We start from the raw sequence: 16666 nt of genomic DNA, 5'->3' as shown, positions 1-16666 counted from the left end.
GACGTCAGTGGTAAATATACATGTTAGGCGGATCCAGGGGACCAAAGCCCCCCCCCCCATTGGTTGCGCGAAAAGAGGGGGGAGAAAAGAAAAAGAATAGGGCAGAAAAAGGAGGAAGAGGAGAGAAAAGAAGAAAAAACAGAAGAGAGAGAAAAGTTAATGAACAAGGGGAGGAGAAAATAGTGAAATCGTGGGTGTGTCGTGGTCTAGTGGTTCTGACTCTCGCCTTGGAAACAGAGGGTCGTGGGTTCGAATCCTAGCCATGGCGTGTTTTCCTTCAGCAAGAAATTTATCCACACTGTGCTGCACTCGACCCAGGTGGAGTGAATGGGTACCCGGCAGGTTTATTTCCTTCAATGCAGTGAGCGCCGGTGATGGTAGCTCCAGCTAGAGCAAGGGTAAGTGTATGTCAAAGAATTTCGCGCTCTTATTATTATTAGTGAGATACGTATGAACCTATCCTCTTAATGAATTCCAACAGACAGCATGGCACTGGGAAGCGTGGTGCGGGGGGGGGCTTCACCCCCGATTTTCCTGGGGGTGCTGCGTGTGTTATTTTTCATAGGTAGCGCCGCTGCAAATCTGGTATGTATATGATGAATGGCAGAAATGTAATGTAAATGAAAGATGTTCAGGATCCCCCTTAAGAATTTTCCTACACAGTGCTTGAACCCCTTTTCAGATCAGAATATCAAATATTTTCAGCTTGCGCTCATGATGTTACTAATTTCACGTTTATTTGTTGGTATAAAGATTAAGACTTTGGATTTTAAGAGCCTAAAAAATCTGTAAAATCTTTAAGAAATAAAATGAAAAGAGATCAAAGATGCCTAGTATATGGCTAGTAGTAGTACAAAAGTATGGCTGCAAAGAAAAAAGGGATTTTTTACTGTGTAGCCCATCTCATTTCATTCTTATTTTTCATGAAGTTTTTTAAAGAGTGCTTTGGGTAAATATTTCCGCGCATGGCACCTGCATGGGGTAGACCCCCGGGGGGCCACTTCCATTCACGAGTGGATACCATGCGCGACCATGGGGTCTCAAAAAGCACCCTAAACACGTAATTTCCATGTTCTGAAAAAGCACCCCTTAACAAGTATTGGCGTGTGAAACCCTACCCTTAACAAGTATTGGAAACAAAACGATACTCTTGACAAATATTCCCTGAAATGAACCCCTAAACAAGTACAGTAATGTTTTCTTGTTACGGGTCCTTCGGTCGTCGGCTTTACCTTATTTGGTTTAGTACGACCCCACCCCTTCTACACGTCGCTCAAATCGGACTCGAAACACGAAGTGTTGGGGCAAAAAGGACATCCTTTATAAAACATTAATTTTGTTTTATCATCCCCGCAAATTCGACCCTAAACACGTAATTTTCCTAGCGAAATAGATACCCTTTTTTAATTATTTTGGTGTTTTTGATACCCTTATCACGTTACGTACGTAACGTGCCCTATCGTGAAAAAGACATCCTTTTTACGTGTTTTTTTGGTCGCGCATGGTATCCACTCGTCATTATAAGTGCCCCCCCCCCCGGGTAGACCACTGATCTCACCACTGACTAGTGATGAGATCAGTGGGGCAAACAATCGGGGGGGGGGGGCACCTGTTAACATCAGGTTCGCAGAATGCAATCAAGATAGATTTACGGAGGTGTTGATTAAAGGGATGCTTAGGGTTAAAGTTATTTATATTTCAATAGATTTGATCAAAATCGGATAACAAATAACGAAGTTATTGAATTCTAAATTTGCATCATTCCGGTGAAACAGTTCCAGGCATGTCTTCATGGATATGGATAGGTGGGCTGATGATGTCATATCTCGACTTTTTCTTTGGTATTTTATTATGTGAAATAAGGTTTATTAAAAAAAATTCTAACAAGAACTAAAACAATTGGATTGACAACCGATTAAGTGCATTAGATATTTTTGCTGCAACTTATTCCATCATATCAATTGAGACATATCCTTTACAATTATGATTTCAATAACATAAGAAAACGGAAAGTGGGGATGTAACATCATCAGCCCACCTAATAAATATTCATGAAGAAATGCCTCGAACTATTTCACCTAAATTATAAAAATCATTGAATTCAATAACCTCGTTGTTATTTTTCCGATTTTGATGATATTTTCAGCATCATGCTCTGTCAATTTTACTATTTTTTTTTATTTATTTACTTCAGCCCGTAAGATCGTATCTCTGTGGCACCTCTCAGTGTTGACGCCCTCTATTGATAATTCCTATCAAGGTTCGTCTCCCAATTTCTGCTGGCGTGGGTCGCTCGATCAATCATGAACTTACTTACCCAATTTATCCCCCTTGTTTTTGCTGTAATTGCCTGTATGGCAATCTCGATTGAAGCCGAAGACTTTCTCACGTGCGGAGGCTTCATAAAATCAGAAATCCAAATAAACTTTGCAAGAATCGAGGTAAGGAATACGTTGATCTGCTCAGTCTTTGATTTTCTCCCTGGTCCCATATATTTCAGTTGGTGTGTGTCTATCGCTGTTCATCCGCTGAATTGCATTTTCTCTTGCCATCTTTTGTCTTTGTCCTCTCGGAGAAGTTTAAAACACCTTTTTTTCCATTTTACTTCCTAGACAGTTGGCAAGCCATCTCGCACACAGTGTAATGAGGACAGAGCTGAATTTTTTATTATCAAGGCCAGGGTCAGGGAGTCATTTTGAAAAAAAAAATCAGTTGCCTTGATATAGGTATGTGACAAAAAAAATGAAAATCCTCAAATATCAATGAATTTGGTATCATTTGAAAGCCCTTAAAAAGACCTTTCAAATGATACCAAGAACTCAAATTTTCATCAAGAAATTATAAAGTTATTCCAGTTTAAGTCGCGCATATTTATCCAAATTTGTGGTCATTGTCTTAATGTAAAGTCAATGGAGTGCATAACCGATTTTTGTGACCATTTTGTGACCATTTTGAACCCAAGTCTTCAACGGGCTCTAACTTCTTTGTTTTTGAGCCCTTTGAAGTAATTTAGGTATCAATGGAAAGGTGAAAGAAAACTCAATTGATGTGTAATCATTTCACTTGGTAATTTTTCTTCTTATTATGTGTAAAATAATTTCTTTTAATTAATTCTAATTAATTATGCAAATTACAATTACTCGCCTCTTTTTTTGCCAAATGAAGGTGATAATGAGAGATAATTTGTATATAATTTAGTTGGCATCAAAACAGCATCATGTAGATAATTTCCTAAATGAATTTGTTTAAAGTATTGTTTTTGTAATTTCTAATGTATTTCTTTGTTTTTCTGATATAAATTACAATTAGCTCTTTTTCAACTTTAGTATTGTGTACATGTATGTATGGGGTCTTTTTTTTACAAATGAAAAATATCATTCCTTTTGTACATGTACTTTGTATGGTATAAAAATACAAGTGTGCTTTTCTGATGTATTTGATTGTTTCACCAATTCTTTATGTATTTTATTGTTTCAACAATTTGTTTATAGATGGATAATGTAGCTTTCATTTTGGAGACCGTGGGCATTCGATTCCAATTTTTTTAGGAAGGATGAGCAGCAGAGTCTGAGGGTGTAAAGATGTAGCATTGCATGTAATTCAAGTATCAAGAAGGAAACATAAAAATTAAGCTTTAATATATGCATTTCTTAGATATGTATGATTACAACAAAGGCCATGTTCGAGCACTCCTTTTTTAATGAAAAATAAGTTCATATTCTAGCGTGAAATCACTGCACATAAATAAAGCTCTGAACAGCAACAAAAACAGGCATCAAAGCTCCAACACTCAAAACAAGAGAACAAAAGTGACACAAAAACTTATACAAATCCCATCCCCATTTCAACTTATGAACACAACCCCCCCCCCCCTGCACCCTTCTTGAAAAAAATAATAATAATTATAATAAAATAGAAAAAAAATGAATAACATAGAAAAAAAATAGACAATAGAGCCATGTGGAAGTGAAATATTTCCTCTGAGAGTGAAAAATTAAACAACAAATTTTTTGCATTTTGATCATGGGCGGAAATTGGCCCCAAAGGTAGGGGGACGCTGGCATCGGCGGCGAAAGCCAACAATTTTAGGGGGGACCGCCAAATTATTTTGATAATCAAAAAAATACACCAAAGGTTATCAACCAAAAATTATAGGGGGACGCAGAAAACTAAATTTGACAAGCAAAAAAAAAAGAAAAGAAAAAAAAGGTTATCAAAAAAAAATTGAGGTGGGGGGGATCGTCCCCCACCTCAAATTAAGGGCGGGGGGGGTACACTTCCCCCAGCTTTCGCCGCCTATGGATGCTGGCAACTCTGACAAGTTAAAAAAAAGTTTATCCCCAAACTGTTGTAAGGTCATTTTAACCCCAAAAAGTTTGACCAAAAAAGAAAGAAAAAAAATGTATTATTGTTACATGTCCCCCTATTATTTTGGGTAGGGGGACGTGTCCTGGGATTTCCACCCATGAATTTAATTTTAGAAAAGTCAACATTGATATTCCACTGTCAAAAGCAAATCCAGTTTCCAAATGAAATGATAATCAACCACCTAGACTCTTGACTTGAGTCACATAACCTTGGGATGATAAAATCTTTCTGTGACAAATGTATGTATTAAAATCAATATCAGAATAATTATCTACGGTATAATGACAGAGATTTCCCAAAAAAGGCACAACATAATCATCAAGTAAGCAATTGACGATCTAGTTCAATCCAGCATGAACGACTCACTATCGACCGCTCCCATCACCCTGCCAACCGCAGGCGCATCGGGCAGCTCGACTGCCGAGAGACCGGCTGTGACAAGGGTAGCATCGCCCTGCCAACCGCAGGCGCATCGGGCAGCTCGACTGCCGAGAGACCGGCTGTGACAAGGGTAGCTGGCATCTCTTATATCTGGACTGCGCAACGTCAGAATCGCGTAAGTTTGGATTTTTTGATAATTCAAATATATTTCCAGTCAAATTGTATACCTAATCGGATTCTTGTTTTACTTACCATAAAAAAATTTCGAACATTTACGCGTCCAAAAATTTGATGAACTTTCAAGCTCCGATATCCACACTTTACAGGCGAGTATCCACATTGAAACTTATATGTACAGAAAGAGCACATCTTCAGCTGTCTGTTAAAAGGCACGAGATTGCACCTACTATGTGCGCATGCGCATTAAACCCCATTTTCAATGAGCCGCCCAGACAGAGGCGATGCCACTCGCAGCAAAACCCGTGCGAAAACCGTGCCACCAAAACCAGCGCTCGCGATGCCCCGTATTCGCACATAGCTATTTGGTTTACTTTTTGAGACATGTCAGAGACAGAGCTGCCAGAGGAGAGGCAGAGCCTTGTTTTCAGGATTCAGCGTGTGGTTTCGGCTTTTTCTTTGCAGATCTTGCTTGCTTACAAACTCATTTGAAATGTTTCACATTGTAGGTCTAAGTTTCTATTCCTATTTTCTTTAAACTTTAAAAAAGGACAAGTCCACCCAAACAAAAAGTTGATTTGAATAAAATAAGAAAAATGAACCTAGCATAACACTGAAAGTCTCATCAAAATCGGATGTAAAATAAGAAAGTTATGACATTTTAAAGTTTTGCTTAATTTCACAAAACTATATAGGCCTATGCACATCCTGGTCGGAACATGCAAATGAGGAGACTGATGACGTCATCCACTCACTATTTCTTTTGTATTTCATTATATGAAATATGAAGTATTGTCAAGTGAAACAATAATTAATTCCTCCATGAACATGTGGAATTAGCATTGATTAATACTGGTTGGTTCAATTAAGTTGGTCCTTATTGTCAAATCTGTAAAAAATGAAATATAATTCAACCAATAGAAAACAAAAGAAATAGTGAGTGAGGGACATCATCGACCATCTCATTTGCACATCACTGAGTTGTCCATATCTCTGTTTGTGAATAATAAGCAAAACTTTAAAATATATTAACTTTCTTATTTTACATCTGATTTTGATAAAATTTTCAGCATTATGCTAGTTTGATTTTTCTCTATTTATTCAAATCAACATTTATATGGGGTGGACTTGACCTTTAATCATGTTCATATATTGACTAGACCCTAATTGTTAAGTGTCTATTTATGTTACATCTGATTCAATTCTGATGTTTATATTTGTGTATTTAAATAGAGATTAGATCTAGCCTTGAGGACTCCATGGTGATATTTGTAAATATTTTTACAAATATACTTTTTCATCACGGAGCCTTGAAACCCTTCCCATACATGCATTTATAAGTGAGACCTATACACCCGGATGAATTTCCCTAGGAAATCCATATTTACTAATTTAGAGGGTGAAATCGGTTTGTATCTATTTATTTTATTTATCTATGAACCTTCATGCGCCTACTGCGTATGAAAGGTGTAAAAAGTGTGTTAGTTTAAAGATGAAAAATTTGAGGTTTACCAGACTGGTCTCGTGTTGATCCCTCGATTCATTTGTAAACAACGCAAATACAATAGGCTTGACCTAGCCTTGAGGACTCCGTAATCATATTTTATATTGATTTTGATATTGTCATTTGATCACGAAGCCTTGGACCGCCTCCTATATATAAATATACAGTGCGTCCCAGAAAAAACGAAACCGAGATTTAGCAATCATTTATCATTACTTAATCATAAATGAAATAGACAAATGACCTACCAATTTAAAGCTTAGAATCTCTTCTTCATCTGATATTACTTAGATTATTTCTCATTCACACATGAGTGAGCAAAGACAATTTGAAGAAAGGATATCAAAAACTCATTTGGCGGGGGGTATCTGGGTTTCAAAAGGAAACCCACATTTTTGAAAAGTTCAATATCTCTTCTTTAATTTGATACCTAAATTACAGAAAATGGTCGAGAAATAACAAAGTTATGGTCATTTGAATTAAGGCTTGAATTTTAATAATTTCATAAAATGAAGAGGTTCTCCAGGCTGGCTTTCAAACTCACTCGACACTCCGTTTTGTTGACGATCAGCCATGCATTAAATCTATTGTTCACCATGCGAAAGCTTCTGTGGGAAAACGGTGAAAACACATTTATCTCATGAAATTATGGAAATACAAGCCTTATTTTAAATTACCAGAACTTTTTTATTTCTTGACCATTTTCCGTAATTGAGGTTGCAAATTAACGAGCAGATATTGAACTTTTCAAAAATGTGGTTTTCTTTTTGAAACCCAGATACCCCCCTCCAAATGAGTTTTTGGTATCCTTTCTTCAAATTGTTTTTGCTCACTCATGCGTGAATAAGAAATAACCTAAGTAATATCAGATGAAAGAGGAGATTCTAAGCTTTAAATTGGTAGGTCATTTGTCTATTCTATTTATGATTAAGTTATGATAAATTATCGCCAAATCTCGGTTTCGTTTATTCTGGGACGCACTGTATAAGACACATGTAAACAAAGATGGATTTCCCTTGGAAATCCATCTTTGAAGATAGAAATCACGTAAAATGTTTGTGATTTTACTTATCTTTACACCTTCATACGCCTAATGTTAATGTTAATAAAAAGGTAAAAAATAGGAGGTTTCTTACCAGACCGATCTTGTGTAGATCCCTCGATCCATTTGTACACAACACAAATACAATAGGCTTGACCCTTGAACCACTTATGTATGACATACTTTTGATTAACGATGTTACAAAATGCCATTTATAAGAACAGTTTTTAGACAAGAATTATTATTTAACAAAAAATAAAATCTAATACGTGATCATAAATATTTATTATAATAATTATTTTTAATCAAGTTCCAAAATTCATTATTGGTTAAATAATAATTATTATCTATTCCGTTTTGAAGAACGATTTATAGATAAAAATTATTATTTAACAAATAATAAAATTTCAGACTTTATTTTGTCACAATTTTAGGATCGTATCTTCAGAATGACAAATAAAAAAAATAAAATCTGTATCAAAGTTACGGTGACACCTGCCACGCAGTGTTTTGAAAAATTGTACCCTTGGATTATTGGAGTTAAGAGGGGATACGCACCCATGATTCTAAAAAGTCCACTAATCTGCAGGTGCAGATAAGAGACTGAATGGGAGCGATTTTCATGTTGGGAGTTGCTCATTGCTTGGCAATTTTATGCAAAGCTTTGCGAGAGCGATCTCAGGGAAGATGAGAGCGAAATTGCTCCTGTGTATTTTCAATACTGAAATGGGGGTCCTATTTTCCATGTAGTCTCATTGTTGAATCTGTTATTCCCCTATAAATTGTCGTGGACTGGATTCAGAAGGACATCAAGAATTTCTGATTTTGATATTATATTCCAATGATTATCTCTTGCAGGTCAAACTTTACACGAAGCAAGGAGCTTTGAAGTACCAAACAGACTGTGCCCCTAATAATGGCTACTTTATGATACCAGTCTATGACAGAGGAGACTTTATTCTCAAGCTGGAACCACCATCAGGCTGGAGTTTTGGTGAGAAGGGAACGAGTGTAGGCACTCCTGGGTCCCGTCTTACAAAGAGTTACGATCGATCCAATCAATTGTAACTCTTGAAATCCATCAGTGTCATAATTTCTTCAGAAAATTTGTAAAATGTCCTTTGTAATTAAAGCAGAACACACCAAATTGTCAAGGAATCAATGAATTTATGGATATACATTCATATCTAGAAGATATTTTGAACAAATAGGCATTTTATATGCTGACGCTACTGGCCCTCCATATTTGCGATTGATCGGATCAACCGCAACTCTTTGCAAGACAGGGCCTAGGCCCTTTTGGAGGGAAAATACATTTTTTAATCACAGAATACAGTTGTTCATTCCCAGAGGTTGGCAGGTCTGGAAATGTAATTTTTTTTCCCTTATTGGTGCTTTCTTTTGATAGAGCCAACGAGTGTAGACCTGAAGATCGATGGTGAGAATGATCCTTGTAGTCAAGGAAAGGATATTAACTTCTTCTTCAAGGGATACACTGTCTCCGGAAAGGTATGCAAAGCTTATGGCTGTGATGGTGATGGGGATGATTGTGATGGTGGTGATGGTGATGGTGGTGGAGGTGATGATGATGGTGAGGATGAAGATGATGATGGCTGTGATGATGAGGATGAAGATGATGATGGGGATGATGGTGGTGGTGAAGACGATGATGATGAGGATAATGATTGTGATGATGGAGGTGATGATGATGGTGGCATTGATGATGATGGTGGTGGTAGTGGTGGTGGTGATTGATGATGATGATGATGATTGGGGTGATGAGGATGATGAAGATGATGATGGTGTTATCCTGATTATAATGATGAATAATGATGATTATTATGAAAATGAATAATGAATACTGTGATAAAGTTGTAAATGACCTCTGAAAATTGGCAATAGATTGATAGCAAAACAAAAATAAATAACATGAGTTTGATATTCATCCCCCTCTAACATGAGTTATTCATCCCCCTCTCTTGTTCCTATGTGCAGGTTGTAAGCAAGGGTAAGAAAGATGGTCCTGAAGGCGTTCTTATATCTATCAAACCCAAAGACAAAGATGTTGCCATGGAAACACGAACAAAAACGGGTGGAGTGTGAGTAGGGATCATTTTCTTCCTTCTTTAAATGATAATGATAGCTGCATTTATTTGGCCCTTTTTGCCTGTGGATATCACCGCAAACTATTCTTAACCTGGCTTTAGCTTGAGTTACAACATTCTCAGCAGTGATAGGTGCATTCAAGAAATGAATCCTGGTAGTACCCATTTACCTCATTTCTTTCTGAAGGGAAACATACCATGGCCAGGATTTGAACCCATGACTGTGTATTTGAAAGATGAGAGTCAGAACCGATCGACCACGACACTCCCTCAACAGAGCATTACAGGCTAGGATAATAATAATAATAACATTTGTAGGGCGCTTTGTAGGGATCTTTCAAAGCGCGCAGGTTGGCAGATAATAATGATATACAGTCATTCGAAGAAAAAAAAAAGTTATGAGAAAAGGTGAGTTTTAAGTGACGATTTGAAAATTTCTACGGAGGGAGCATTTTGGATATGAATTGGGAGTTTATTCCAGAGGGTGGGAGCAATTACAGAAAATGCATGATCACCATATCGGGTCTTAGTGCGAGGGCCATGAATTAAATTATTGGAATATGATGGACCTAAGGATCTGACAGAAGAGGAAGAACGAAGGGAAATAAGGTCTTGGAGATATTTGGGTGACATATTATGGGTAATTTTGTATACAATGAGTAGAATTTTGAACGTTATGCGAGAGTGAACCGGAAGCCAATGAAGTGATCGGAGAATAGGGGTGATGTGTTCGTGTTTCTTGCTCAAGGTTACCATTCTCGCTGCAGTGTTGAGGATTCGCTGGAGGGGAGAGATGGAAGAAATTGGGAGGCCGGCAAAGAGGGAGTTGCAGTAGTCTAGATGGGATGAGACGAAGGCATGAATGAGACCAAGATATCATTGCCGTAGAAATGCACCAAGATATCATTGCCGTAGAAAATATTTGATAATGGAATGAAAATAGTGGTGTTAAATTGATCAAAGCGATGATCAAAAGTCTATTGCCGATCACAGTGTTGCCAATCCGATGGACATTTGATCTAGCACCTTTTCCTTTTGGTTACAAAGCCATTCTTGCACACACATACTACTCTGTGTTTGGGCCACTTAAACAATAATTCAACACCAGGGGATTGTTTCATGAAAGGACTTGTCACATGTTCTATCCGACAAGTGCTGTTCTATCCGACAGTTACTATATTATTAGTGCTTCTCAACCAATCAGAATCCAGGAAAGTTGTCAGATCTGACAACTTGTCGGACGAAAATATTGATGAAACACCCCCCTGAGATTGATCAGCTTAGTCCATGCAATACATTGTCCTCTTCGCAAAATAGTATACAAATAATGAATGTGTATGCGTGCAATGGGAAGAATATTTTCATGAGATGAAAGATGTACATGTAAGGTTCCATTCAACGAGGCGTTAGCCGAGTTGAATGAAACTTTTAATCTTTCATCGAATGTAAATATTCTTTCCATTGCACAAATATTTACATTATTTGTTTATATAACTCATATAAGTTACAAAGTTTTTAAAAATGTAAAAAAGAAAATAAAAAAGATAAAGATTAGGTTTGCCTATTTCCATCAACTCCTTTTCTCTGATAAAAAAAAATATTGCTAGTCGGTGGATTACACCATGTATCGACATCTCATCAGCCCTTTGCTTTCATTGTTTTGTGCCGCGCATTGCTTCATGGATATGAGTCAAGTGCGCACAGTCAGTTTGATCTGCGCTAACTTCATGCGCGCAAACACACATACACACCCTCACACACAGGTAAAAGTAGACATACACGTGATTATAATGAGGGAGCGCTAGCGCGCTTACCCTGCAATGGAAAAATACAAAATGCACGCAGTAAAGAATGGACCAAATAGTGAACACCTTTCAACCAATCAGATGGCAAGAATATTCATTTGAGTTCTATAAATGGGATTAAATGGCTATCTTGAATGTTGATAAAGAAATAAATTCTAGGTAACTATAAAGTGTTCATTTCCACAAATGGAGATTTGAGCTGCAATTTTGGGATGAATGCTTATGGTTCATTCCGCTCCATATATTCCCTATTCTCTATTATACAAATATTCAATGTTGATGAGTGCGATCGTTCCGAATATTGCATGAGTGTGCAAGTGGAAACAGTCTACTGTTTCAACTTGCAACGGATGTAATATTTGGAACGTCGCACGAATACAACATTGAATATTTGTTTTATACAACATCGATAGCTTACACGTTAGACTAGATCTATAGGTCTAGTCTATGACTAACGCGTGTTAGGTCTTATTTTGCTTACAATGTAGTCTTTTGAGCGTCAAGTAGATTTAGTCCTGTAATCCCAGGAGAATCAAGTACTTTCAACATAGATCCATGAAGTACAATTTGTGAACAAATTCCATAAAACCCAGAAGGAACTCCAGAAGGTACGCAGCCGTACCCTGGGAATAATTTGCTTAACAACGTACATACACGCATTGTATGCAGCTTAGCAACGTGTATGCGCATTGATACGTACATCGGTCAGAGATACGAAAACGTGATTATGCGCGGGACGCTTATTCACTTAACGTGTACGGGGCATTCCATGGGTTCAGTGTGCCCAGGGATCCTGCAGTGCTGGCTCATTTATTTCAGCGTACTATAGCCGATTCCTCTGAATGTCATGTGACACGCTTTCATCCAATCAGCTGTCAAGGATCTATCCATATGTTGTATAGTTCTATTTTTTTTTTATTGTAATGCTAGGTTTGATTTGTGCATGTAATTGTCTGATTGTTATTGTATGATATAAAACTTAATTATAAAGAAAAAAACTATGTTGATCTTTTTCCAGGTACAACATTCCGAATGTGTTACCAGGCGATTTCATCATCACAGCCTCCCATCCCTCATGGACCTTTGAAAAGGTGAATTTTATCTAAGCCTATTTTCAGCCTTGGTAAATCCCTTCAAAGTGCATGTCACTATTTAACCACTAGGGCCCCATTACACAAAGGTTAAGGATCACTCGCTAAATAAATTGGCCAATCAAGATCATCGTTCCATGCCCATTTTCCTCAGACGGACTAGCAACCAATCAGAATGGCTCTTTCAAATTAATAGCGATCTACTGCGAATCTTTGTGTCACCAACCCCTGATTATATGAAATGTGTGTGCCCTGAAATGGTCAGGACGCGAAGGATATAAAATAAAAAAAGTGATTTGCTAGATAAATTTAGTAATTTGCTCACTACATCGAACTAAAATGCCATCATATTTTCATCTTGTTTTACATGAAACCTTTCTCAACCATGGAATGGGCTGAAAAGTAGAGCTGCCAAGTAGTGCAGATTTTCAGTATTTAGTACTGAAAATAAGAAGAATACTGATGGTTTCATGCAAAACAATTATTTCTAAAGTTTTCGTTTTATGTGTTGTCTTTTATGTGGTATTTCATTGGAAATACTGATGTCATCAAAATACTGATTTTCAGCTTTAAAAATACTGAAATGTTCTTTTTCAGGTTGGCAGCTCTGGTAATGGTCAGGATATGATCTTTGTCTTTAGCACTATATTCCAAATTTTAATAACTTAAGAAAAATGCTAAATTTGAAATCTAAAGGCTCAAAAACATCTAATAACCACTACACTTTTGTAATATTGTTTGGTGATACTGAATTATAATTCACATTACAGACCCTTTGCCAGAGTGTGCAGGGGCTTTAAAACTGAAAAGGTAAAGGAAAGTCGTTACAGCAAACAATTATTCCATGAGAAAGTCTATAAAATCTAGGTTAAAGTGATTGGTTAACATTGGTTTGACTTTTAAAAAAGCTGAGCTAGGTCACACTTGTCACCTGTGTCTGTGATATGTTACAAAAATGAAGCCCAGAAAAAATTGCGTTCGAAAATAATTATTTAGTGCTTCAAAAATTGAAATATAAAGTGACCGGAAACACCCTCTTAATTTCATCCCATACACTTATGTGTGGTATTTAGGCGTCTGTAAGACACCTATTTACAAAATCGGGGTTTGCCTTGTAGTTTTAGCTTTTCATTCTCAATAATGGTTGTTTTCAGGGTTTATTAGTTCTAATACATGCACTTGTACACATGTTTCATCTTGGTTTGAGAATTTTTTAAATCGGCTGCTCACAAAGTTAAACAATACCTTTAAATGCCACCATATAATGATAGATCTATATCTGGTACATTGAAATGAATTTAGCTTTGTGAAATCAAGAAATCTATAGCTGTAAACTGATAACTCTAATGATTACTTACACAAAAATGTGTATGTGGGACAGTATATTAATATTGTTTGTAATGAGTACTTACTTTGCCATTTAAAGGTCAAGTCCACCTCAGAAAAATGTTGATTTGAATCAATAAAGAAAAATCAGACAAGCGCAATGCTGAAAATTTCATCAAAATCGGATGTAAAATAAGAAAGTTATGACATTTTAAAGTTTCGCTTATTTTCAACAAAATAGTTATATGAACGAGCCAGTTACATCCAAATGAGAGAGTTGATGACATCACTCCCTCACTATTTCTTTTGTGTTTTTATTGTTTAAATTATACAATATTTCAATTTTTACAAATTTGACGATAAGAACCTACTTGCCTGAAGCACAAAATGTTAAAATAATTTAATTCCACGTGTTCAGGGAGGAATGAAATTTCATTTCACATGACAATGACGAGAAAATGAAAATATTTCATATGATAAAATTGAGTGAGTGATGTCATCAACTCTCTCATTTGGATGTAACTGGCTCGTTCATACAACTATTTTGTTGAAATAAGCGAAACTTTGAAATGCCATAACTTTCTTATTTTACATCCGATTTTGATGAAATTTTCAGTGTTATGCTTGATGAATTTTTCTCTTTTTATTCAAATTAAGTTTTTGTTGGGATGGACTTGTCCTTTAAATGCTGGAAAACACTGGATGATTTCAAGCCCCCTGTTGGTGGTGATGGTGTTGGAAGCACTGTTTGGATTGTGTTTCCTAACCCAAAATCTTATCCTAAGCTTACATAAATAATCTAGGGTCCTATAACACAAAGGTAGGCGATTGATTGTACGCTTGATTTGCACGATTGATTTACGTTATAGTCAGTGGAATCAATCGTAGAAAAATGTTCTACGATCATTTGTAAGTTTTGTGTTACGGGCCGCAGATCACAATCTTGACAGCTTAACACCAAGTGAGTGACTTTTCAGGCCTATCTTCATTTTATGTTTGATGTTTAATCGACTCCAGTAAAAATGGACCCAAAACCAACATTAAAAGGTCATCACTGAACTTGAAATCACCAGTAGTTGTGAAGTACATGTACATTATGGAGAGCATCTGAAGTGCAGGTTATTGTTGCGATTATTATCATTCGAATGTCAGATTTTTACCCCTTTTGGCAAAATGGTACATTCCATTCTCAGGCCAGCATTACACACACAGTCACCAAGGATACAGCTACTGTGGACTCTTCCATTATTATATCGGGGTATGATGTGAGGGGCAAAGTGATGAGCGAGGGTGAACCCATCAAGAACGTTTTCTTCATTCTATTCTCTGACACGGTGAAAAAAGGGGTGAGTTTCGTCTATTTTTTTATTTAACGTAAGATAGGCCTCGCATGTGTGCACGCCAACATCATTTCCTTGTTATAAACTTTATTCAAAGGCATATTGGCCTCAAGATAAAATTAAAACAGCATGTAGTTCAAATCATGTGTGTTTCCAATGATCGTACAAAGGCAAGGAGAAGTTATTTGACCAATCAGAAAACTTGTTTCATATGACTTATCTTATTTAATGGACTGTACACTGCCAAGTAGAGCGCTTCTGACCAATCAGAAAACTTGTTTCATATCATATGACTTATCTTATACATGAACATTGGATTGTGCAATAGCAGGTACTGCATTTCTGACCAATCAGAAAACTTGTTTCATTTGACCTTTCTTATGTAATAGATTATGCAATGGCAACACGGAATACTTGTTTCAAATGACTTTTCTTATATAATGTATTGCACAATGGCAAGTATAGCACTTCTGACCAATCAGAAAAATTGTTTCATTTAACATTTCTTATATATTGGATCATGTCATTAGAAGGTACAACATTTCTGTCCAATCAGGAAAGAAAAATATTAACCCTAAAATGGCCTGGGGGGGGGGTGAATCCACCGCCCCTCAACATTTTCTGTGATCATTCCGCAGCGCAAAATTTTTTGACCGCACCACTTACAGAGTTTATAAAGTCTCGCGCATCTTTTAAGACCAAATTTGCAACCCCCGGTACGAATTTATGAAATTACGCAACATTTCGTAAGTGCTTGTAAGACCAAAAATTGTTCCAAAACGTGATTTTATGTACAAAGTCAATGCAAATTGAATTTTCTCATCTTATTCATACAGATACAAGTATTTTTACTTTGAGCAGCTAAAGTCAATTGATTTTAGCATGGTTATGCTTCAAAAAGGTTGTGCAATAAATCTCTTGAAAAAACAAAGAAAAACAAAAGGTTGAAAAACAGAGAAATATATTAGTAATTTATAAAACAATAAAATACATAAGAAATTGATTTCTGAAACGAAGTTTTTTCAATTGCACTTGTTAAGAATGCTACAAAGAATACTTTTACCACAAATTAGCATTCTAGGAGCTTTATTTGGTGAATTAGACAAAAAGTATTCATATAAAATAAAATCTCATTATTTCGGAAAATTTTACCATACAGCCTTGTAGCTACATCGTACCCGAGATCTCGGGGGGGGGGGGGGGGGGGTGAATCAACGGCCACAGAACAGCAAAAAAGCCTGGCCTGGTTTAGGTTAAAAGAAACTCATATTCTGTGAAAATTCATCTAATAAGAGTTTCAACTCCATGATGCCAAACACATTTTAATGCATATGTTAAGTAGAATGAAACCGGTGTGTTGGCTCAGTTGGTAGAGCGTCTGTCTCACAACCGGGAGGTCTGGGTTCAAACCCCGGATGCATCAGACCAAAAGACGTTAAAAGATGGGAGTTGCTGCTACCCTGTTTGGCATTCAACCATTTTCGGGATAGAGCCTCGTCAATCTGGCGCTGCACAGCGGCTGCCAGG

General features: G+C 36.7%; 1 protein-coding gene and 1 non-coding gene across 2 annotated transcripts in view; both read left to right on the top strand.

Moving 5' to 3' along the window:
- The first annotated feature begins 2263 nt into the window (after positions 1–2263).
- The window catches only part of LOC121420638 (nodal modulator 1-like), a 59312-nt gene continuing 44909 nt past the window's right edge, over positions 2264–16666 (top strand). Inside the window, exons 1-6 of the mRNA XM_041615302.1 lie at positions 2264–2441; positions 8331–8466; positions 8881–8981; positions 9468–9571; positions 12401–12473; positions 14993–15145. Coding sequence (XP_041471236.1) covers positions 2304–2441; positions 8331–8466; positions 8881–8981; positions 9468–9571; positions 12401–12473; positions 14993–15145 — 705 coding nt within the window. The 5' untranslated portion in view covers positions 2264–2303. The remainder of the gene's footprint in view (positions 2442–8330; positions 8467–8880; positions 8982–9467; positions 9572–12400; positions 12474–14992; positions 15146–16666) is intronic.
- On the top strand, positions 16491–16562 carry TRNAV-CAC. The gene has a single exon. It is a non-coding gene; the product is annotated as a tRNA-Val (tRNA).

Source organism: Lytechinus variegatus, chromosome 8 (assembly GCF_018143015.1).
Source record: "Lytechinus variegatus isolate NC3 chromosome 8, Lvar_3.0, whole genome shotgun sequence".
Taxonomy (NCBI): domain Eukaryota; kingdom Metazoa; phylum Echinodermata; class Echinoidea; order Temnopleuroida; family Toxopneustidae; genus Lytechinus; species Lytechinus variegatus.
Note: the sequence above shows the minus strand (reverse complement) of the source record. Positions and strands in the feature narration are given on the sequence as shown.